The 23,474-nt window shown below is 42.9% G+C and overlaps 1 protein-coding gene across 1 annotated transcript in view; it reads right to left on the bottom strand.

Moving 5' to 3' along the window:
• Nucleotides 1-23,474, bottom strand: part of PRTFDC1 (phosphoribosyl transferase domain containing 1) — a 48,870-nt gene that overhangs the window by 11,237 nt on the left and 14,159 nt on the right. Inside the window, exon 4 of the mRNA XM_044425251.1 lies at nucleotides 6,463-6,528. Within this exon, the coding sequence (XP_044281186.1) occupies nucleotides 6,463-6,528 (66 nt within the window). The remainder of the gene's footprint in view (nucleotides 1-6,462; nucleotides 6,529-23,474) is intronic.

The following is a 23,474-nucleotide window of genomic DNA, read 5'->3' as shown; positions in this document are numbered from 1 at the left end:
ATGGCCAGGGACACTGAAAGCTGTAGTCTAGCAGCACCTGGAGAACTATCAGTGAATCAGTGTTCAAAATGAGTGCAGGCATCTTGTTTTGCAGTGAAATAAAAAATCTCTGTACAGTTTTGTTAGAGATTATGATGATCATCAGACCAGCTGTAAGATCTGATGTTCTGTTTCCAACAGTGATCATCCCAATGCCTCCGGGAGCTCACAAGCAGTACATGGTGAACTACACCATTTTGTTTGTTTACCTTCAACAACTGGAATGCTGCCTCTAAACGCTGAGGTTCTATTCATTATTCTTTTACTTGGTAATAGAGGTTTATCCAGATTCAGTCATATTTAGAGCAGAGCCACTGAGCTAAACAGGGTATGTCATGATTAATTTAATTTCCAGTGATTTCAATTGAGCTATTCTATCTGACTGATTCTAGACCCAAGCCATTATTTGGGCCTTGGATCCAGATTAAAATAGATGAACTTCAGTCCCATTGAAATGAATGGAGCAAGTTAGTAATTAGTCCCACTGATTTCAATGGAAACAAAGTACAGCTAACTTAGTTCAGTTCCAATCCAGTATTGCTAACTGCTCACCAGGGTGAACTGCTCTGAGATCCAACAGAGTTACAGAAGGTTACACAAATAATGTAAACCAATCAATAAAATCAGTTATCATTGCCAATAGCTACCAAGAGAATTCTTTGAACATATCCAATTCTTTTCCAAAGCCATCTAAGCTCCTTGCTATCACACCACACTTTGCGGCACCAAAGACTAATAATTTGGGTTGTGCTGTCCTTCCTCTGTTCATGAACAACGTCATGGATGAACTTCAGTCACAGCATGGGCTACATTCACATGTCACTTTGCCAGGAATTTGGGCTTAGTGAATCACAATATGAACAAGTTGCCTTCATACTTCTGAACAGGTAAATAAACCAGAAAAGTTTACATCTGATGAAACAGACACAGTCTATGAAAGCTTATGCCAAAATAAATTGGTTAGTCTTTCAAGATGCCACAAGATTCTTTGCTGTTTGGCTGAAACAGACTAACAAAGCTTCCCCACTGCAGACCAGGAAGGGATGGCTTTATCTTATCTCCAAAGATGGATTGCCATTAAAGGCACCCAAACAAGCCAGGATTTAAAAGACAACTAAAATTCCTGACTTGTTGTAATGGATTTAACCTTAACACCTAGTTCAGATGTCAAGAGAAGCCATCCCTTTCAGGTCTGTTTACCCACTTCAGTGAAGTAGGATAAACACATGAGGATTTATCTGCATGTAAACACAGCCACTGTCAACAAGAGCAAAACAGTTCTGTCTTTTCACATGGACATGAACATAAAGACAATGGCTTACAGTGCCATGCTACATCCATTTACCTGAGAGTAAACCCTATTGAACTCAGTGGGGTTTATTCCCCATTTAAGGGTAGACATGTATAGGTTTATACAGTGAGGCTGTAATCCTACTAACCCTAGCTGAACACAGCATTTACTTCTGAGTAAACAGACAAGGGATTGCACTTGCACAAACAGCAAAATGATGGTGCCACTATTGCTCTATTATGTGATCCCAGAGATAAGCCATGTGGTGCCTGCCAGATGTTCAAGACGACACCTTTCAAAAGCCCCAGCCAATCTGGTGAATGCCCAGAGATCATGGGAACTGTACTCCAAAATCCCTGGAGGGCCCCAGGTGGCCTCCCACTGATGCAGCACTTCCAAACCAAGTGCCGTTTCCCACATGCCACTGTCTTAGCTAAAGCAGAGTTCAATGCAGAAGGGAAAAACAACACTAAATTTATGTACTCATTCAAGAACATATGTCCACACAGCTGGATTCTAAGAATTAAAATCACTGTGTGTGTGTGCGTGGGGGCCATGGCAGGAATCGTAACTGCCAGCTCCACTGTGGCAGCTCCAGTAAGATCAGCACACTTCCTCCTGCTTAATGAGGAACAGAAAGCAGATGTTCCATGATGAAGGCAGAGCTGGGGGTGCTGCTGTGCTGCTGCCTACATTCAAACTAATCCTCCCCCCTTTCCTAACAGCACCTTTTGGGTTTGTTCCAGAGATGTTGAGTCATCTCATCAGCTGCAGAAAACGTTAACTGGAGGAGGCTATGGCAGGTAGCTGTTGCCTGCACGAGGGCAAGAGTTCAGCTGGGAGAGTGGGATGTGGAAAAACTCTGGGCAGGAGGTTTCCATGATGGAAACAGTAAGCTGAAGCTGCCCTCTCCTGGGCAATGGAACAGACATGCCCAGGTCCCTCCAAATGGCACCCTTCGTGCGCTTTTTCTCAGGGCTTAGAATGGACATGCTCCTTCCCAGCAAGCGCATGTCTACAGCATGCAGGTAGTCTCTGAGGCTCTGAAGCTCATTCATCCTGCACTTGAGTCTCTGGGGTTAACTGCGGACAAGTAACAACAGGCTACTGAGTCAGAAGATGGACTGGTATGGGAGAGGAGCAAGATTCTAGAGAAGCCACTGCCACTGACTGACCTCTGGAGAGAGGAATGTACAGGAACAAGGAAAGGGTGGTCCAGCTAAAGGCTGTGAGAAAGTGCCTTGCCTCTTACTACCCTTTTTGGGGGGCATATTGCAATGGAGCATGGAGCCAAAGCAAAATAGGTGGACCCCCAAATATAAAACATACCAATACATTGTGCCTTACAGTTATTGTTGTTAAAAACAATGCCTTTAAAGAGGCAATTCAACACTTTTAAATGGGGGCATGGTGGTGGAGAACTGCCCCAAAGCTGGAGAACCACCAAATGATCATTGGATGGGGGAAGGAGGGTATTCTTGATGAAGATGATGTGGTTTTTTCGGGAACCCCAGTGGACTCTAGGAATGCTGGATTTTGCATTGGCTAGTTTCCTCACCCCTGGGATAGAAAGATCCATTTATTTCCAGTCTGTGTCACTCTACACCTGTTCTTTCCCTGTTCTTCCCAAAAACCATGCTGGATCAGGACAGTGGTCCATCCAGTCCAACACTCCATTCACACACTCACAAAGCCCAGCTACCCCAGCTTCCCTCCAGCAGAATGGATAAAGAGTTCCACACACCCAAGTTCCTCAACAACTGGTGTACACAGGTCCACTGTCTCTGATAGTGGAAGAAGCACAGAGCCAACAAGGCTGGTAACCATGGATGGCCTGTTTCTGTTTGGATTTTTTTAAAAGAAGTGTCCTTCTAAAGTTAGCAATTAGCTATGTAATCCACAGTGTGGTGTGCATTTTAAGGAGTGCTTTTAAAGTTCCCCGGCCTTTGTACATTTTCTAATGGGTAACAACTACTCCAAGCAGCTAGCAGGCCCAGTTTCTGCTGGGGCTGCCATCTCCATTTTCAAAATGGAGCCCCCTGGATCAGCTGCCTTTCCCTCCATTCTATATTCCTTGGAGGAACAGGATGTCATTCTGTCCCATTTGTCTCTTCCTCACAGCCTCTTTCTTTTTCCCTTCCCAGCAGGTCAAGACAAAGGTTTCTAACTACAGTCTTTCATTGTGTTAAAGTGGGCCAGCCAGAACTGGCTTTGTAATCTGGCTTTGTAATACAAAGATGGTAATGTAGATATTGTTAGCAAGAGACATTCATCAAGTTAATGAGCCAGCTAATTAGAGAAAGGGGGAGAGGGAGAGAGAGAGGGAGAGGGAGTGTTAGAGAGAGATCTGCTCAAGCTGAAAAGCTGACTCCAAACTAAATTCCCCCTTGTTCGCTTCCCCTGCAAACAGAGTAAGCCCCACCCTCAGGGATATTTCCCACTTGTGGGCAGTTGGCAGGGACACCAAACATTATTCAATCAACTAGCTCTCTCAACCTGTGATTGAATGACAGGGCTCATTAAGTTACACCCTTCCCCATTTGCCCCTTCTATTCCACTGTGGTCTCCCCCTGGAACAGAGGTGGTCTGGTTCCCACCAGCCACTTGGCTTACCCCAAAACTCACCAGCCTTGTCATTTTAGCTAAGAATCCTTCTAGTTCAGCTGCAGGGCCTGAGGTATCTACCTTGCAATGCTGTATTTTTTGAGCAGCGGGCCCAGGCCCTCAACCAGTGTTTGCAGGGTCACCTGAGGCACTAATATGAGCATTTGAGTGAAGAGTGTGGGGGAAGCTGGACTCTTTAATTGCTTGGAACAGCTAAGACTGAAACATATTAAGGGCACCCTTTGGGCCACCTTGTCACACTGCAAGCAGTGGTTCCTCAGCTTTGCAGGCCTTTGGGCACAGGACAGTTTGAAACATGCATTTTGAACCATGCATTGGGCACCAAATTGAATTGAATGATTAACTCAACAATATTTAAAGAGAAATACTTTGATTCCTAGGAGAACTTCTCAGGGACCATGGGATGGCTCATAAAACTACTCTAGTGTTGGAGACAGGGCTCTGACATCAGAAGGGGGAGTTGAAGCGCTGACACCAGATTCCTTCCCCTCACAGCTGGCATGGGGAAAACAATGAGTTCAGAAAAGCAACTCTGAAGCATTGGGAAATAGGGCATTCTGACAGGCAGGGAGGAGATGGGAGGCGCCAGGGCATGAGTTATCCTGAGCCTCTTCCAGCTTCCTTCTCTCCCCCGTGCCAAGAGACTTTGCTAGACAGCCAGACAAGCCCTCCTAGTGAAAATACAACAGACTGGCAGATGAGAAGGCAAAGATCACCACCACCATTCCTCCTGCCCTCCTGGCTTCAGCCCAGCAGGTATCAAAAATTTGGAAGCTGCCAAGTTTGAGGGCTTGTTGCACCCTTCATCAGTTAGCAGTCTTATTATTAACACATAATAATTGCACTTGCAGTGTAAATTAGTTTTAATATCATCTTGCCCAAATTCATCCTGAAGCTTGCTATTACAATCTGCTTTGCCACACAGACCATCTGCCTAATTAAATATTTTTATCTATTCTTCAAGTAATGCTTGATCTGCCTAGGCATGGGTTAAAAGAATCTTGTTTCTGAAGAAAATTTCCATTCTTCCTCCTAAAATGAGTACATTCAAGTAGAGTGAATGCAGAAACTCAGCTGCTCCTCAGCCTTCCAATTGCTTGGAATAAAATATTCATGATGCCTACTTGAAACCATTGACTTTATCAATGGTTTCAAGTAGTCATCATGAATATTTTATCTTTGTCAAGACCAATATAATAATACATTTTAATGGTCAAAATGAACATTGACTGGGATCAGACAAGTCAGGGTTGAGTTTGAATTATCATTGAACCATGGGTTGTTGCTGAAACATGGCTTATTTTGTCTGAACCGGCCATGCTAACAAAGCATAGTTGATAAACCACAAACAACCCACCATTCAAAGCCCAGCAACAAACCCTGAGTTCTCTTGTTCATGGATAACAAATCATGCTTTGTTAGTGTCACTAAGTTAAACAACACAACCCATGCATAAACACTCTACAGTTCACTGACAATCCATATTCAACACTGAGTATGGGTTATCATGTGGTCTGAATCCAGCCAATAAATACATGTGTTTTGTATTTGATAAGCCATGGGAATATCCCTGTTTGAGAAGCTTGTATGCTCCTCATGTCCTTTTGTCCATAGGCAGAAAGAGGCATCTGGGAGAACATGTATGCCTGAAGCTCATCCAGGTCTGTTCCCCTCATGATAATTCACGGTTTACCATGATACCTTTGATGCAGTTAATGTATCTTTCCCTTTAAATTAGGGAGAAAAGGTTCTGAATCAAGGTACATGGAGAAGCATTATTCCTTCCCTCATGCTGTGACTTCACATAAAACAACGTTCATCCCAAGGTGAGACAAGTTTTAGAATAATCTAAGCATGGCTAGAAAGGGTATAAAAGGGTATAAATTGGGCTTCATGCTATTGGGATCACTGTTACCCAACCTGGTGTTATCCAGCTGTATCAAACTTTTATTTATTATTTATTTATTTAAAACATTTTTATGCCATCCCCATCGCAACAAAGCCTCTACCACCCAGGAGACCAATAATACCTCCATTTCATTTCATATATTATATCAATTAACAATATATAATATACTTCAATTATATCCAAATCCCCTCCAAAAATTCATATAGTCTTGATTAGGCTTGCAACGTTTACCTTCTATCAATACTGCTTTTACAAAATCTTCCCAAATTTCATTATATTTATTTGCTTTTATTAACCCTTTTTAATTTTTATTTCTGATGTCAGTTTGTCATTAATTACCGTATTCCATATTTCATTACACTATTCATGCCTTTGCATAACACAATTCTGGTTCCAATATTTAACTATCACTAACCTAGCTGCCATTATCAAACTTAGAATCAATTCGTTCTTAAGTTCATTTATATCTTGTTTTTCAATCAACAGCAGTAACACAATTCTCAGTGACATTTCTAAATCTATATCTAAAACTTCTCTATTAGGTACCCTTAGATTTCTGATATATTACTAACTTAATTTTATTTAAAGGTTCACAAACCTTTCCAGCCAACTCTGAAAAGTCATCTCCTCCTATGATCTGTGCATCTTGCATAGACTGGTCATTCTGAAAAACAAAAATATGTAACATTTTACTTTCATTTTAAGTGTAGAAAGGAAAAAATGTCTTGGAATGTAGCAGAATTTTTTTTTTTTTTTTGTGGTTTGCTTATTTGCGTTGACAGCTTTACTTCATTACATATGTAAAAATAAGCTCTTCCCCCTGCCTTTTATGAGTTTATGATGAAACTGAATTCAGCCCTCAGCCTGAAAGAAATTTCCCATCCCTGGTTTACTGTGTCATTTTTTTTTCAGTTAGCCATCTATATGGAAAAAGTCAGCTTGTCACAGAAAACACAAATGACCGGACATAGCTATGGTTTCCTAAGAAGTTTCTAGTATCTTCTCTGACATAGAGACATTTGAGTGCAATGGTAATATTTGAATTTAACAGAAATATTGTGCTAACTCCTGGCTGCAAGAAAATCCCACAATAAAGTCATATTTTCAGAGACATGAAAGCATTAAAAAGTAACAAGAGCATGTGCTTCCACAGTGGATATGACAAAGACAATTTTTATTAAGGATGAGGAAAAAAGAACTTTCACCGGGGCCTATTGCCCCAGAAAAAGATGTGCATTTCTCTCATATTTCTCAAGTGGAAAAATGAGACTTTCTTGGTAAAAAACACAAATAAAAAATCTATTTTGGTGAAAGAGTCTTTCTGACCTAGAGGGTTAGAAAAAGAATAATTAATATGGGGAGATTTATGAAAAGGGCTTTGTTTATCTGTTAAATGATCAAATATCCCTTTCAAGGACTTTGAAGTACATTTCCTTTCCTTTTTCTCTTTTCTTTTTACACTGTTGGCTGCAGTAGGAATTCTGCTGCTGGCAAAGAGCTAGAAAAGTGAATCCAAGAGTCTTTCAAAGCACAGGACTATACTAGCCAATAAGAGACGTTTAGGATTGTATAGTTGCAAACTGGCTGCTACTGGGGAAATGGCTGTGCAATTCCCTGTATGGATATTTGCAGCTGCTGCCAAAGCAGAAGAGTATTTTCCTAAAATGGAATGAACAGATGTGCAAATGAAAATCAAGTACACTTCTGTACATTTCATTAATCTCTGGCCCACCAGATGTCACTGTACTACAGTTCCCATTATGCTTGATCATTGGCCATACAGGCAGGGGCTGATAGAAGGTGGAGTCCAACAACTTCTGGAAAGCCACACATTCCTCACTCCTAAGAAAAAGCCAGAAAACATGATCATGATGATAGCCGATAATTTATCTTCCTCAGGTTCTTCAGGCTTGCTTCTTTTCAGAGTCTGATTCCCCACCTCCACAGAAAATATTTTATGCTTGGCAAGGTACAAATCACTTCTTAAGTGCCAGCTGGGACACACCATTTTTGTCCAAATGCTATCAGCTGTACAATTCATTCACAGACATTTCTGGGGCATCCAAGAAGGTGAACAAACAGTCCCTATCACTGACTTTCAAGCTCAGGGCAATGCCGTGTGTCACCGCTTCTCATTATGCTTTGTTTACTGCCTTCTGGCTGGCTTTCAAGCCACTTAGCAGTGTTTTGATCCAAGATTCATCACAGCTCTCCTGTGCAAATTGGAGAAATTGCCATCGAGAAGCATCTCTTCAATTTGCCCTCAAAACTTTGAAGTGCAGGCTGCTAATAGTCTGGCCTTCCAGATGCAGGCAGAGCCCAATTGATACCACTTAAAAATGGAGAAGGGGAAAGAGAAATCAAGGGTCATCATTTCCTCTGAATAGCCTTTGCCCATGCCAGCTTTCCCCAACATGGTACTCCCCAAATGCTGTTGTCATTAGCCCCTGCTACCAAGGCCAATAGTCAGGCATCCTGGGAGTTGTAGTTCAAAATATCTGGAGGGCACCATCTTGGGCATTGCTTCCTGAAAGGAGCAGAAATCAGAAATGCCTGCACTGTGGTGCTGACCTTGCTGGCTACGTACTCCCTCCATCTGCAGGTGTGCCATGCTCCTGCACCAGTTGCTGAGGCGCTTGGACAGGAAGAGGTCCTGCACCCATCCTGCTTGAGGGACGGTGTGGGCAGCTGGGTTGCCACCATGTGAACAGAGTGCTGGACTGGATGGGCCATTGGTCTGGTCCAGCAGGGCTTTGCTTGTCCTCCTATGACACACAAAGGTAACACTCTTTCTGGTGCATCACCCTTGCCCTTTCCTGGACAAAAGCAGATCAGACTCTTCTCACATAGGTTCTGACCACATCCAGATTTGATTGCAGATGCCAAATAATTTTTGAAGTATTTTAATCTGAAGTGGAGTGGCTGGCAAATCTATGCTAACTTCCTGTTAATTTCTAGGTTCAAGTCAAAAAGGTGGTTCTTACATATAAAGCCCCAAATGTTTGCAAATATATAGCTGAAGATGGAGCAATTCCTCTCACTGTGGAAGCCTTTGAAGGCACTCCTCCAACTTGGTTGCTTTTATACATATAGTCAGGCTGATACATGGGGCAGGGCCTTTTTGACTGTGGCACCCGGGCAGTAGAACTCTCTCCCTCAAGAGTGGTAGGCCAAAACACCTAGAGGGCCACAAATGGCCCACACTTGCTGTAAGCAAAGCTGTGTTGGTAATTCAGCCAAATCAAATAAAATGAATGGTAGAGGAGTATAAGGGGATGGGAAAAGGCAACATAAAGGAAAATAGTGAAGAGATATAGAAGAGCAAGGCAGGGGCTAATATTAGAATTATGTGAACCTTAGAGAGCATCCCAGTTTCAATAACTCATCAGGATCTCCTGAGGGCATGAATGTGCTGCAAGCCGTCCCAATTCTATTTTAAGCTGCTCCAGTTCACAGTGCATTTGCCCTGCATAGTCTGCCCTACACTCTGTATAACTCATGGATGTTTCTGTGTTGCAATATCAGCAATGCCCTGGGTTATCAGGAAGTAAACCTTTCTCAGGTTACTTGGAGGTCTTGTTCCATTGTCTGATAATTTTTAGGGAGACTTCTATTACAGCCCGGGCATTCAGAACTGCCAATGAACCTTTGCTCCAGGTACCATCAAACGGTGGAAGCTAAATGGCACTCAGTGAAACGTAGGGCTTACTCTATGGCAGGAGTGGGCAATTAATTTTCCTATGGGGCCACATGAGAAACTTTGACAGTTGTTAAGGGCCGGACCAATACACTTACAACTCTGCTCAATATATATCTCTATAAAAACAGTAAATGAAACATTACAATGATACAATGAAAATGTGGAGCACAGAACAACACTATTTAATGAATATTCACAAAAACATTAACATTACATGAAAAGCAATAAATTCAATTCAATTTAGCAGACCCTTCAAAATAAAAGCAGTGCAGTTGTATTGCTTGCATCTATATTACGATGATATATATTTGCATTGACTTTTAATTTGCCAGTGACCTCATGCGGGCCAGTCAGGGTCAGCCATTGGGCCGGATGTGGCCCGCGGGCCATACAATGGCCAGGCCTGCTCTATGGCGATGCCTGTTCACTGAACACGTGGTCCATTGGTAGCTCAGGCCCCCTCTTTTAAGAGGGGACTGAAAAACTGTCTCATGTCTTCAGCAACTAGATTAGACTAGTTTTTAAAGTGTTGTGGTTGTAACTGTAACTTCTTTTGTTTCTATTGTAAATTACTTTGGGACTCATTATGCTAAAAATGGAATGTAAACACACAAAAATAATATGATACTAGTACTACACAACTATGCCAAAAATAACATCACCACCCCACCCCAAACCTAATAAATGAAATCTCCCGAGGCATTCACAAAGCGCAGCTCTGAGCATCGTCCAGAATCATTTGAACGATCTGATCCTACATACATTTACTCATAAATCCCATTGAACTGGACAGAGCCCAGTCCTAAAGATCCATAGTCTAAGATGTTCCTACAGCTGCAAGGGTGAAGGTACAAAACGCTGTTAGATAAGAAGCATTATCTTACAGTTTCTCTGTTTTGATAACCTTTTGATGAAGCTTAGGAAGGCATCCCTAGAAATAGGATTGGAGCTTTATAAAGTTTATTGGCATGCAGGTTTTGTTCAATATAAGGCAATCTGTCACCAGCTTTCTGGATAAGTGGGAATAAAATGGCCAAGACACTTTTTAAAAAAAAACTTTGTAATAACTTTCTCTGTATCCTTTATAGTAGCAAAGAAACCTGCGTAACAGTCCAAAATGCACAGTTGGGCTGTACCGCTATTAGGACCAATCCAAATATCATTGGTATTGCCCAACTGTGGATTTTGGAATTTTTCTTGTGGACCAACACAGCTTCTTTTGCTTTTTATCTGTATACTGTGTTTCTATAGCCACCTTCTCAAATCTTCCATAAACTGCAATAACTTTTAGGTTCCCAATTCTTGCAGTATTAGATCATGTCTTTTGAACTGGGTGGGACAGCCCATTATTATCCCTTTTTGGAGGCTGGGGATGGCTCTTGTATCCATCTTAAACTAGATGGGTAATGAACTGGTTGGTCCCAAGAAAGAAAGAAGTCCCATAAAAATGTCGCTGATGTGAAAGTTGCACAAGGCTCACACATCTGTCAGGTTTGTGGAAGATGAGCAGAAAGAGGAATGTTTTAAAATGGTTCTGTCAGAACAAGGGCTCACTTAATCATAGCCCAAATGCAAGTGCAGTGAATTTCCAACCCTCCACCTCAATAAAGTCCTCTATTGCATGCCCATGTCATCTGAATAATTTTCGTCTCCAGAGGAAGACTGTTGAGTTGGTGCTCAGGGAAAGGGCACAAGACATACAGCAGGTTTTGGGGGGTGTCAACAATTCATCTTTTATACCTTATATAGCTACCTGGGATGCATAGCTGGGACTGGCAGATGCCAAAGCTGTGATCCACTCATCACATTTTGTGGCGGTGCCCACAGCAGGTTCCCAAATATGCCCATGGGGCCAAAAGGTTTGAGGATCCCTGACTCTGTTTTAGGTGCTTTTGGCTTTCCTTCCTCCCATTTTGCAAAGGACTAGCTCTGGGCAGTCTGCAGCATGCCTTCTGTTTGAAGTTAGTGGGCAGTATAAAGACCCTCATTCATCGCTCCCTACACTTCATCACCCTTGCATCCTGTTTTATCAAAACCTTGAGTAGCATCACAATTCTAATTGCTCTTTCTGCAGATTGTGGGGGCACAGGGCCTCAAGAATGCTGACAGCCCTTGTGTGGATTCTCCCTCTAAATCCAGTGTTTACCCGGAACATTTCCCCTTGTCTTTCACTTCCCTAGTTTGTCCTGTTTTGTGTCCTTGGGTTGAAAGTCTGCAGACAGGGTCACAAACATTTTGCAGCAGTCTGCATTATTTGGGAAATCCCTAAATGCTGGTCACTCTATTTCTTCCTATTTATTATTATCACTGCACCTACACAGTTCCGCAGCCCTTAAACTGAGATACTGTGTGTCTTTTAAAAATGCAGGTCCTCCTTATACCAGGTCTGACCAGCAAGAGCCAAGTGTTGTCTATTCCTACATGGTGCCTGGGGTATAGTTTTGCCCACCTTGTTCCCTGGCAGCCACCAGGTTTTCTGCCCCTCCAGATGTTTTAAAAATACCTTGAGAGGAACTAGTGTGATACAAAGTGAACTGATGGTTTCCAGAGGCATATGCATTTCCAAGAATATCTCTAGGGCACACATGGAATCCTTGGAAATGAAAAGGGGCAGGTGGGTGCAATCCAGCACTTCGTTTTGAAGCACACCCAGAAAAGTGTGGGAAGCAGCCTGTCTGGGAGACAGAGGGGATGGACTAGAGCAAGGGTAATGGGCTTCGATTGTGCCCTGGCTGTGTGTTAGGTCTGTGCTTTGTCTTTATTATTACTGGCATGTGCGTGTTATCTGCTTTGCATGTTTTGATGTGAATGGTTTTTTTGCCTTTCTATGCTTGTCGGAGCATCATCATTCACCTACTGTGAAATGGGCATTTTCTTGTGCTTTGTTGGAGTAAATAGTAATCTGGCATTTGAGGCACAGACCCCAGCTCTTCCTTCCGCCTGGTATCGTGGCCACATTGCTTGCCATTGAGCCTCACTGGTTTGTCTTTTGCGAAATGGGTGTTTGAGCAAAAAAGCCAAGCCAAGCCAAGCCTGTGTCTACATAAGAGCGGCTTTGGGTTTTGAAGTGCAGACTGCACCACTGTCCTAACCACACTTCTGACCTGTACTTAGGTTCTTGCCCATGTTAAGTTGGGCTCCTACACATGTGCAGACAGAAAGTCCTAAAACTCCCAGCATTTGTCAGCCAGCACTTCTGCCTGTCTACCTAGTTAATGGTGATGATGCCCTTACATTTCCTTTAGTCGCAGCAGTTTGCTTTATATAAGAACCTAAGTAGTGCTATGTTGGATCAGGCCAAGGGTCCATCTAGCCTAGTGGCCAACCAGCTGCCCACTGGATCCCACAAGCAGGCCCTGAGTACATCTGCATCTTTCTGCCCAAGTTCCTCAGCCACTAGTGTGCCTAGATACACTGCCTCTGATACGTGGGACAGCATACAGTTACCAGGCCTGGTAGCCATGGATAGCCTTCTCCTCTAGGAATTGGTCTAATTCCCTTTTAAAGTCATCCAAATTGGTGGTCATCACTACATCTTACAAAAGTGAATTCCATAGTTTAACTATGTGCCATATGAAGAAGTACTTCCTTTTACTTGTCCTGAATCTTCCCACCCATCAGCTTCATGGATGAGTTCATGGATTCTAGAATTATAGGACAAAAAAGTGTCCCTCTCCACACCTGTGTAATCCTGTAAGCCTCCATCATGTCTCTGCTTACTTAAGTGCCTTAAAAGTACTGATTAAAATGTGCACACACCTTTATTTATTTTTAGCATGTTGGGAAAAGTTGGCCACAAATTCCGGACATATATTTTACAAACATGGAATTTGTACACTCATCATAGCTAAAGCAGGAAAACTCTTTTCCTTGTAAGGCTCTTAAAAAAGATCCAACATAATGAATAACGTGTCATGATTAATAGATGTTTGCATAGGATGCAGTCTTTTTTTTTTTCAACTTGGAATTTTTTACTGGAAGGCTGAGTGCCTAACAATGAAAGTGCCACTCTCAGGATGCCTGGTGGAATACTTATTTTAACGAAACTACAAATTTTCGTAGTCTTTTGTCTGATTTGTGACATTTTGATGGTCTTATCTATTCCTAGACACTTTAATTAATTGAAGAATCAAAAGCAGTCATGGTGCATTTCAATCTTGTTTGTGTTGTTGATTTTACTATTGCCTCAAGACCTAGTTTCCTCTCTCCCTAAAAGGATTTTTAAACATTTTTGTTCTAGGCAGCGTATAAGTTGGCCTAAAGGAAAATGGCAAGCCTGGATCTTTTGCATTGTACTTTCTGAAATGAGCCATGCACTTAACTAAATCACACAGATCAATGGAAGCTGGGGGCTCCTTGCAACTTTGGTTTATTTTGACAAACAGCCATGAAACACGTCACACACAGCCCTGGGTGCAGAAGAGGTACAGAGCCCACCCCACATCCTGCTCCTAAAAATCCAACACTAGCAAGAAGAAAACTTTAAGTGGCTCAACATCACGTTACCTCTTCCCATATTTACCTACCATGACACTAAGGTCATAATTTGAGGCCTGTTCCAGATGCCCAGCATGGGTAGCACCCTAGTTGTGCGGTGCCTTCCCCAGAGAAGCTCCCCTGGTAACTATATTTACTGTATATATTTTAAAATGTTATTTTAATTTTTTGTTGTAAGCCGCCCCGAGGCTTTGGCGAATGGGGCGGCATAAAAATGTTTTAATAAATAAATAAAAATAAATATATTTTATATTACCAGGTGAAAAGCTTTCTATGTTCCAAGGTATTTTAAGATCAGTTTCTCATGCTTCTAAATACGCCACTTTTTTAATTTGGGTTTTATGCGCTGGAGCATTTCCAGTCTTTGCTGCTGATTTTATCTTGGTTTTATTCACAACTTTAGTGTTTAGTGTTTTAAGTTTTCAGTGTATTGTACACTGTCCAGAGACTGTAAGGTACTAGGTGGTATGATAGATAGAAAGAAAACAGTATGAAGGCTCCAATACTTGCAATTTTGGGTATATTTTCAAAGGATTTACAGTCTACCTGCATGAAGACTTTAATTTACACTGTTTAACAGCAACAAGATCAACTATTGCAGATCAGTAGAAAAGTTAATGGATGTGGTCATCAGGGTTGGGTTTTCAAGGCTTTGGGTTCATGTATTAATATCCGGGCTTACATATCATATGAAGTTATTAAAGATTATGCAAAACCTGAAACATCCTATGCAGCATGGTACCCATTTTTGTGGTTTGTTGATCAAACACTCCAGATCATCATACAAGTTTTCTAACCCAGTAAGAAAAAAAATCATCTCAGACTGAACATTTGGCAATTCTGCCCTGTGTGCATCCTAACTCAAGTTGTTTTTGTTTTTTCAGACTATGCTTAGCCCATGTTCATTACATTGAAAAAATTACATAAAACATAGGTAAATAAATACACACACACACACACACACACGGAGAGATATGACACAGCTGTAAAATGAAGATCTTGCTGATCTTGTGCAGGCTGATTCCCATTTTTGGTTTTGTTTAAGGGCAATTGCAGATGGCTTGCAATTACACTATGGCAGTCTATTGGACAGTGTTACTGCAACAGTGAGATGTTTTCTAAGGATGAGCCCTTTCAGAACACAGAAACAATGCACTACATTGTATTTCTCCACTCTGCTGTAGACTAACCTTCCACCCATGGCATCACCATGTGAGCAGTTGGAGCTGGAGTGGGGGCAGAAGAAAGACCATGCTGAATGCCATTCAGATGCAAGCAGGGAGGGTTTTGAACTGGAGTGGGGGCAGAAGAAAGACCGCGCAGAAAGCCATTCAGCTGCAAGCAGGGAAGATTTAACCTCCAAATTTAATTACATGAATGAAAAAGAGGATGAGCAGGATTATCTGCCAGCTAGAATGGCTCAGTAGCCCTGTGCTGTGAACCATGAGCATCTGATAAATCTGAACTCCCTGCAAAGTACAACTTTCTGATATTTCTCTACCAATAAAAACATATGTCTAGACTAGAGGAACTGTGCAGGGAGCTCTATTTTCTATTTTTGTATTTCTTAACGTATTTTTCACTTGATCACAGTTAAGATATGCAAGATGACATGCTCCTATTTGTATCAGTCAACCAGATTGGTTATGATCTCCCACTATATCAAAGAGATTAGCACAAAATGACCTTTGATATACCCTTATGGGGGGGGGGGATTGGAGAATAGCCCCCGTTAGCCCAACATCCTCTGCTGTGAGCCTATGACACTGGGCAGCCTAAATGTTCTTCTACAGAGTTTTGGCACCAAAAGCACGTGGATACCGGGTTTCCTGGAGAAGCATCTGTGGGCAGCGGACACATCGATCTAAATGGACTGACAAGGACAAAAGGTTTCAGATATTTTTGTTACAGCAGCCGAAATAAGAGTTCCTTTCTATCTGTGCCTGTTTCTGCTCAGGAACATCAGTGTACACTGACAATGGTTCATGATTTCTGCACTTCTGGTTATCTAACTTCTTATTCTAGGTGCAATCCAGCCCTCAGTGCCTCCTGCTTGTGCTTGCTATTCCAGCTGCTAATATGAGTACCTTGAAGTTTAAACATGTCTTAGGAAATGTCCACTTTCCAGGAATTCATAGAATCATAGAATAGTAGAGTTGGAAGGGGCCATGAAGGCCATCGAGTCCAAACCCCTGCTGGTGCAGGTCACCATGTTACACCATTTATTTTATAGCAGCCTTCTCCCATCTGGCTGTTTCCAAATACATTGGGCTCCCAACTCCTATCAGCCACAGCCAATGGAAAAATATCCTGGAAGTTGTAGTCCAAAACACCTGAGAGGCACCAAGCTGGGAAGGCTAATCTTTTGTTTGCATTCTGAAAACAAGAGAAGCTCTGGCTTCTGACCACTATTTCCAAGTCCTTTCCTGTTTTTGAACATCAGCAGGACCTACCAACCTAATCAAAATCAAGCCCTGGAGAGAGTAAGAGAGATGGTGGGCTTGTGTGATCATTTCCACAGACTGCTGGCTACATTCCGGATGATGATTCAGAATTGGAATGTGAAGCACATTTCAGTGAGATTGGGAAGCATGGCTTAGCTCAAGATTCTGAGATGCAGGAGGAGGAGATGATTATCTCAAGGCCAGGTGCTTCATTGAGCCAGACAGTTCCTGGGAATGGTTAAGATGTACAGCCAGAGGGAGGAGCTCTGAGGATGAGGAATTCTCAGACACAGGCCAGGTCCCCCACCGCCACCACATGCTTGACCCCATGGTGCGGTGTCAGCAAAGACGGGAGACCCAATCGAAGGAGCAGTGTGCGGAGGGGAGGGGTGCTCACCTTCAGAGAGCCCTCTCAAGGCTCAGGGGCCCAGGCATGTTCGTAAGGAGAGTTTCTGGAGGTAAAACACTAACTGCTCTGTGCATACTCACAGATCTGTGCTGGGTGATTTCAGAAGCAATAAAGCAAAGTTGAAAGAAAAATGGTCTGTGGCTGGTGATTGCTTGAAGAAGGAACCTCAGCTCACAACAAGCCCTGCTGTTACACACAAGAAAAATCTACGGACATGGCACATGAATGCTGATGGAATTGGATGTCCCATGCTCGAAGGTTCTTCTCTATCATTGCCTCATTCTTGAATGTACAGAGTAGGCGCTTTCTAGTTTCTGCTTTACAAGGTGGGGCACCCGCTCTGATCTATTTTAAGTAACAGGGCTTAAGAGATGCCAACAGAGGATGTCATCAAATTCCTCAGGGAAATTGTAAAGCTCCTGGGCTTGTTCCAATTAATGATGCCCCTTTTCCAGAGCTAAATGAAAGGAAATGCTCTCTAAGCTGCGTTGTTAGTATAGGAACAAGGAAATAAGATAATTATTTATGGCACTGCTAGCACACTGATACGATTCAAAACTTCCCTCAGGTTTTAGATTACGAATGGGGTGGATGCAGGATGACTACCGGATACAGAAAGGGCGAGTGCGTGTGTATGTGTGTGCATTATAAAATAAAAATTCTGCCCCAAGGGAATTTAAATGCCATGAAAAGCTGGGCTCCTTTGGTATGAATTAAGCATGTCTTTGTTCTTTTCGCTCTAAGCATGAAGACAGAAGTCTCAATCTCTCCTCATCCGGATTCCACAGGATGCCCATCCGACTCTAGGGAGACATGACTTGGGGAGGGGCATCGCTCCGCAGTAGAACAGCTGCTTTACATGCAAAAGATTTCAGGTTCAGTCCCTGCCATCTCCAGGGAGGACTAGGAAAGAACCCTGCCAGAAACCCTGGAGGGTGGCTGCCAATTGGTGCTGATGATAACTTCCATGGTCTGCCCCCAGTGGAAGGCAGCTTCCTATGAGAGCTCCAAGCAGGCCTTTGCAGGAGTACATTTTAACAAAGTCTGCACCCACCTTGGCTCCCTCCGGCTCTTTGGAACTTCTGTTCCCTGCGTTCCTGACCAGTGTCCATGCTGGCTGGGCTGACTGGAGCCAAAGTCCAAAACATCTGGAGAGCACCAGGCTGGGGAAGGCTGGTTAGGCAACCTGTCCCATATCCTTAAATAAAAAGCTGTGATTCTGAGGATGATGAATGCTCTGCCCAGCTATGTACAGAATACAGAATACACGCAGTCTGGTCTGACTGTGAATGAGCAGCAGAATGAAGTTCTGAGGTAATATAATAGTGCAATGTCCTCTCTGATGGAAATTTGGAAACTACTGCTGACTTGGAAAGCTGATTCCAGGCTGAGCCTTCATACCACTGTGGTGTTATTTAATTTGTTCGGGGTCTGCCTTCTTTCTGAGCATAACTCCAAGTGCCAATTGCCACCTTTAAGAGTCCCAAAGACTTTGGGCCTAGGCTATCTAAAGAGCCACCTAATACCTACATCATTCTGATCGTCTGTCCCCTACTGTGTCCCTGAGGCCTTGTTCGAGCTTGCTGTTAAGTGAAGCATTGACTAATGTAGGACACAAACAATTGTTCATGCAAGTTATGGTCCTCAAAGTAAGTCCAATCCTTTCAGCTTTCAGAACCTTAAAATTACCAGATCAAAGAATTGTTCTTAATGCCCCTCAGCCTTGTTCTCTGCTTCTTGTTACCAAAGTGAGATATTTATCTCAACTGAATACTCAATATGAGAGTTTGTCATAGTTGAATGACACCCCCTCCCTGTAAGCGACCCTGGGCTTCTAACACCATCTTCTGTAGCAGGTGAGGAGTCCTTTTCTGTTGGGGGCCACACTCCCTAAGAAGTAATCTCTGGATAAGCCAAAGCCAGTATGAGCATGATCAGAGTGGGGAGGACCATGCTTCCTCTCTCTCCCTTCCACTACCTGTTTCGCTCTTGCTGACATCCCCTCTCCAAAACAATCGAGGGGCTGGACTAACTGCCTGATGAACAGAAGTCACAACTTCCGGTCTGTTTAGCTTAGGAGAAAAAGAGGGTGCATAATAGAGGTATACAAACTCACAGTGTGGACAAAGTAAATAGAGAGTTATTTTCTTTTCTCATGAACCCAAGGTGATAAAATCTCTTGAACCCAGGGTGATCTGTGAGATATTCAGGAGAGATACAATGGAGGCACATTTTCAGCCAGCACACAATTAAGTTATGCGATTCATTAGAGAAAAGTGTTCTGATGGCTTCCAATCTGGATGGCTTTAAAGGGGGACTAGACAAATTCATTAAAAATAACGTTGATGGTTAAAAAACCATAATTAAGCCACAGCCCAGGCTTCACACATCATGACAACCCACAGTTCAACAACAACCTATGATTCAATGCCAACTTTGAGCTTTTGCTGCATGTGAACTAAGTCTCTAAGTAAGTAATCATTATTTACATTTCCTCAAAATAAGTAATTAAAAATAGTGCTGGTTAGGAACACGCCCAGTTTTGTTCTAAACACTCTCCAGAGCTATTTGTCCCCAAAGATGCTCTTCACTCTAAAAGGTACATTCAGAGGAAACTGCAGCCAGAGAGGGGACAATTTTCACAATGTGTGAATATGGCTGGGACAACAAGAAGAAGAGAAATGCAGCTCAATCTGGCATAGGCCCCACTTCTAAACCATACCAAGAATGACCACTATCATCGCCCAAGACAATGCTGAACTAAACAACCATTATTTTAGTACTATTGTGGGGCAAAGGCAGAAACAAAGAAAAATGCCTTTTATGGAGCCAGACCAATACTAGTCCAGCTAGTAGAAATGTTTCCCCTGACTGGAAAATGTTAAATACTTCAGACAGCACTTCCCAGCCCTAGCTTGGGGTGGAATTCTGTACTCTACTGCTAAGATAAGGTCCGTCTCAAAAATATAACTTTATATATAAATGAGATTTTACACACCAGGAAATTCTAGAGCACAAGACTACCAAAAGGGGGACCCATCCCTTTTCACTGCCTTCCCTAGACCAGGAGTGGCAAACCTACGGCACATGTACCACAGCGGGCACGCAGAGCCCTCTCTGGCGGGACACGAGCCAAGCTGCCCAGGAGCTGAGCACTGGATAACAGGACTCATAGGGGACATGTGCACGCACGTAAACAAGCAGCGGCAACAGGCGATGACATCACAAGCTGTGGCTCATTAGCCACGACTCGTTCAACCACTCACATGGCCGGTCAGTGCACTGTCTGCTTGGACAGGCTGTGAGTTGTTTTTTCTAAACTGAAACCCCAGTTTTCAGCTTTTGTTGCAGTGCTGGCACTTTGCGAAAAGAAGTAGGTTTTTGGTTGCATTTAAAGCACTCGGTCACTAAAAGGTTCACCATCACTGGGTTAGGGTTGGAAAAACGAGGTGTCCTGGCATGAGTTTGATGGTTGGAATGTGTTTAGAATGGGCAGAAATGATGAGCTGTGCAGAAAAACCTGCTCAGAGAAGGCTTTTTAAAATAGCCCTCTTTTCAATGGAACTTGGGTTAGGGGAATGCACCAGGGTAGGATTAGGGTTAGAAAAACAAGGTGACCTGGCATGATTTTGATGGTTGGAGTGTGTTTAGAATGGGCAGAAATGATGAGCTGTGCAGAAAAAGCTACTCAGGGAAGGCTTTTTCAAAATCACCGTATTTTCCATGGCGTTTTACCCCTACATTAGGGTTGGGGAGTGCACCGGGATAGGGTTAGGGCAGTGGTGGTAAACCGATGGCATGTGTGCTGCAGCGGGCACACAGAGCCCTCTCTGTCAGCACTTGAGGCATGTCATCCTAGCATCGCCCAACAGCCAATCATCGGATAGCAGAGAACGCACTGTCCATGCGCATGCTCGGAAAGGAGTTGCAGTGCCAGGCACTGACGTCACAAGCCATGACTCATTAGCTGCGACTCGTCCAAGCTTTCTCATGGCCAGTCAGTGTGCTGCCATATGCTTAGACTGGCTGAGAGTTGTTTTTTCTTGACTGAAACCTTACTTTTCAGGTTTTATTGTAGTGTTGGCACTTTGCAATAATTGTGGGTTTTGGCTTGCAGTTTGGGCACTCGGTCTCTAAAAGGTTCCCCATCAGTGCCTTAGGTAAGCAAGCTTAATTCAAAATTCCCCAATATGTTAAAATGGCCCTCTTTGACTTATCGTCTGAAGTTCAAGCAGTTCCTACTAAAAACGAAAGATTTATTGGCCAAGCATTGCTTGCCAAAGTTTGTAGCACTGGGCCAAATTCTGTGCTAACTGGACTTCTCGCACCCTTTTTAAAAACTCATCTTAAATTAGTGCAAACACTGGCTCCATGGGTTACGGAATTCATTCCACCAGGCAGGCGCCAATTTGTAATTAATCCACAGCCACACACTGTGAATGAAGACAACACAAATCACCAATTCAACTGCAGATATGAAAGCGGAGAGAACAGAATACTTAACCTGAGCTTCTTCCAAGGAAAGGCCTTTACCAACTGAATGAACAGAGATTGCCTTTTAACTGCTAAGCCAGAAAATAACTTGACAGTTTCCATCCGGAGGGTCACAAGTTCTAATTTCCAATCTATGAGCATAGATAGCTGCAGAATGGGATATGTATAATGTCTGCAGACAGTAAACCAGCAAGCCTAACAAGCACTTACACATCCTTTTTCACAGTGAATTATGGGAAGTGAGTTTCCATAAACTGCCTTTATACCGGATTGCTGCTAATCTCCTTTCAGTGTGATTATTTAGCCTGGGAAATGTTCTTGGGCCCAGACAGCACACACTCGCCCTATTATAAATGTACACTACAACTTTCACAAATTAGCCATAGAACATCCAGTAGTAATCAAGTGTCCCTTTGGAGCACTCTTGTACCAGGAAGCCGCAATGGATCACAAAGGAAGCAATTATTCACTCACAGCTACAAAATCCATTTTCTCAGCATGTTGGAGGTAAACAGAAAAAACAAGACTAACTCCCCCAGTCCTAGCAGTCTGAGTCAGCCTAGTTTAGCCTTCCCTGGTCTGGTGCCCTATGGGCTACAGCTCTCACCATCCCCAGGCAGAGGATGATGGGGATGAAGGCAAAGAAATCTGGAGTGTACTCACTTAGGGGAGGCTGCCTTAAAAATTTACTCTGAAATAAGGGGAATGCTAGGTGGGAAAAAGCCTAAGAAGCAGAGGGACCAAAGGGGTAGGAACCAGGATGAGAAGCTGAGCAATAGGGCAGTTCCTGATGGAGAAGAAAGGCACAGACCGGGAGAAAGTGGAGCCCAAGGGCTGGAGGTGGCAGATGTTCAGGCAGGGCCCAGGGGCACAAGAAATGTGCACCACTGGCAGAAAGAGAGTACAGACAAGGGGCTTCGAGAAGCTCCACATGAGAGAGCCAGAAAGGACTGAATTCCACACATTGATTTGAGCTAATCTGTCTTGCAGCTCTCTAGGTTAGTGACACAAGTTGGTAGCATTTTGTGAAATGCCGATTTGCCCAATAAAGGTCTTTCCCAGCTGTAGATTAAGTTTTTGGTTAGAGCATTAACATTATGATGTGTCAACAATGTTTATTTTACCAAAACCTGCACTACTTCTGGAGGATACCAGACCTTCAAAGGCTTTGCAGCAAACACAAGGCCAGTATTATTGTACATGATCAGTGTTTTTAAGCACAGATTCTTCTGTTTGTGACAACACTACCAAGATTAAACGATGGGAATATGAACGGCAAACATCAGGATGCAGAAAAAGCAAATCCAATGTCACTGCATTTGTTTGTGAGAATGTATCAATGTGCCCATTGTGCGCCTGGCTTGTTATTCAGGGTGGGGTCACATATTTTAATTAGTTATGTTCTGAATACCATAAATAATTTTGATGAATTTCAGAGGCTTAAGAGAGAGCTCTAGTTCAAACCACATAATCTTCTATACTTTGCATCACATGATTTGGACATAAGCAAAACAACATTCTTTTGATGCTTTATTAAAATACAAGGATGAATAAAGAGCTACTTTCTTGATAAGAGTACCTGAAAAAATGCCATTTCCAAGTCTGAGACTCAGATATTAATCAAGTATTGTTAAAAATATTCCAGAAGCCTATGGATAAGAGTCAATATGAAATACTTTGAACATCTGCAGATACACAATGAATGGCTTTCAAATGTTGCACACGAATTAAAACATCTTCAGACAAGGGGTGCTCTCTAATTTTCTGTGCCCTTTGTAAATATGCAGCCCTTAGATGGTGTTATGGCCTGTTTGGCTCATAACACCAGTTATGATGGAGCTTGTTGAAATCTGATGTCCAAACACATCCCCATACATAAATTATGCTTTGTTGAACAGCTACACACCTAAGAGAAGCCATGGTTTGCAGTTGGCTTATGAAGTTTGGCTTGTTTAAACCATGGCTTGTCAAGAAGTCTGAACCCTGAACTATGGCTTATCCCTTGCTCAATTTACCCTGCTAGCTATCTTGAAACAGTGCCACCCAGCAGAGGCAGCCTGAAAATG

Source organism: Varanus komodoensis, unplaced genomic scaffold (assembly GCF_004798865.1).
Source record: "Varanus komodoensis strain SLA01 unplaced genomic scaffold, ASM479886v1 scaffold15, whole genome shotgun sequence".
NCBI classification, from domain to species: domain Eukaryota; kingdom Metazoa; phylum Chordata; class Lepidosauria; order Squamata; family Varanidae; genus Varanus; species Varanus komodoensis.
This window is presented reverse-complemented; position numbering and strand designations above follow the sequence as displayed.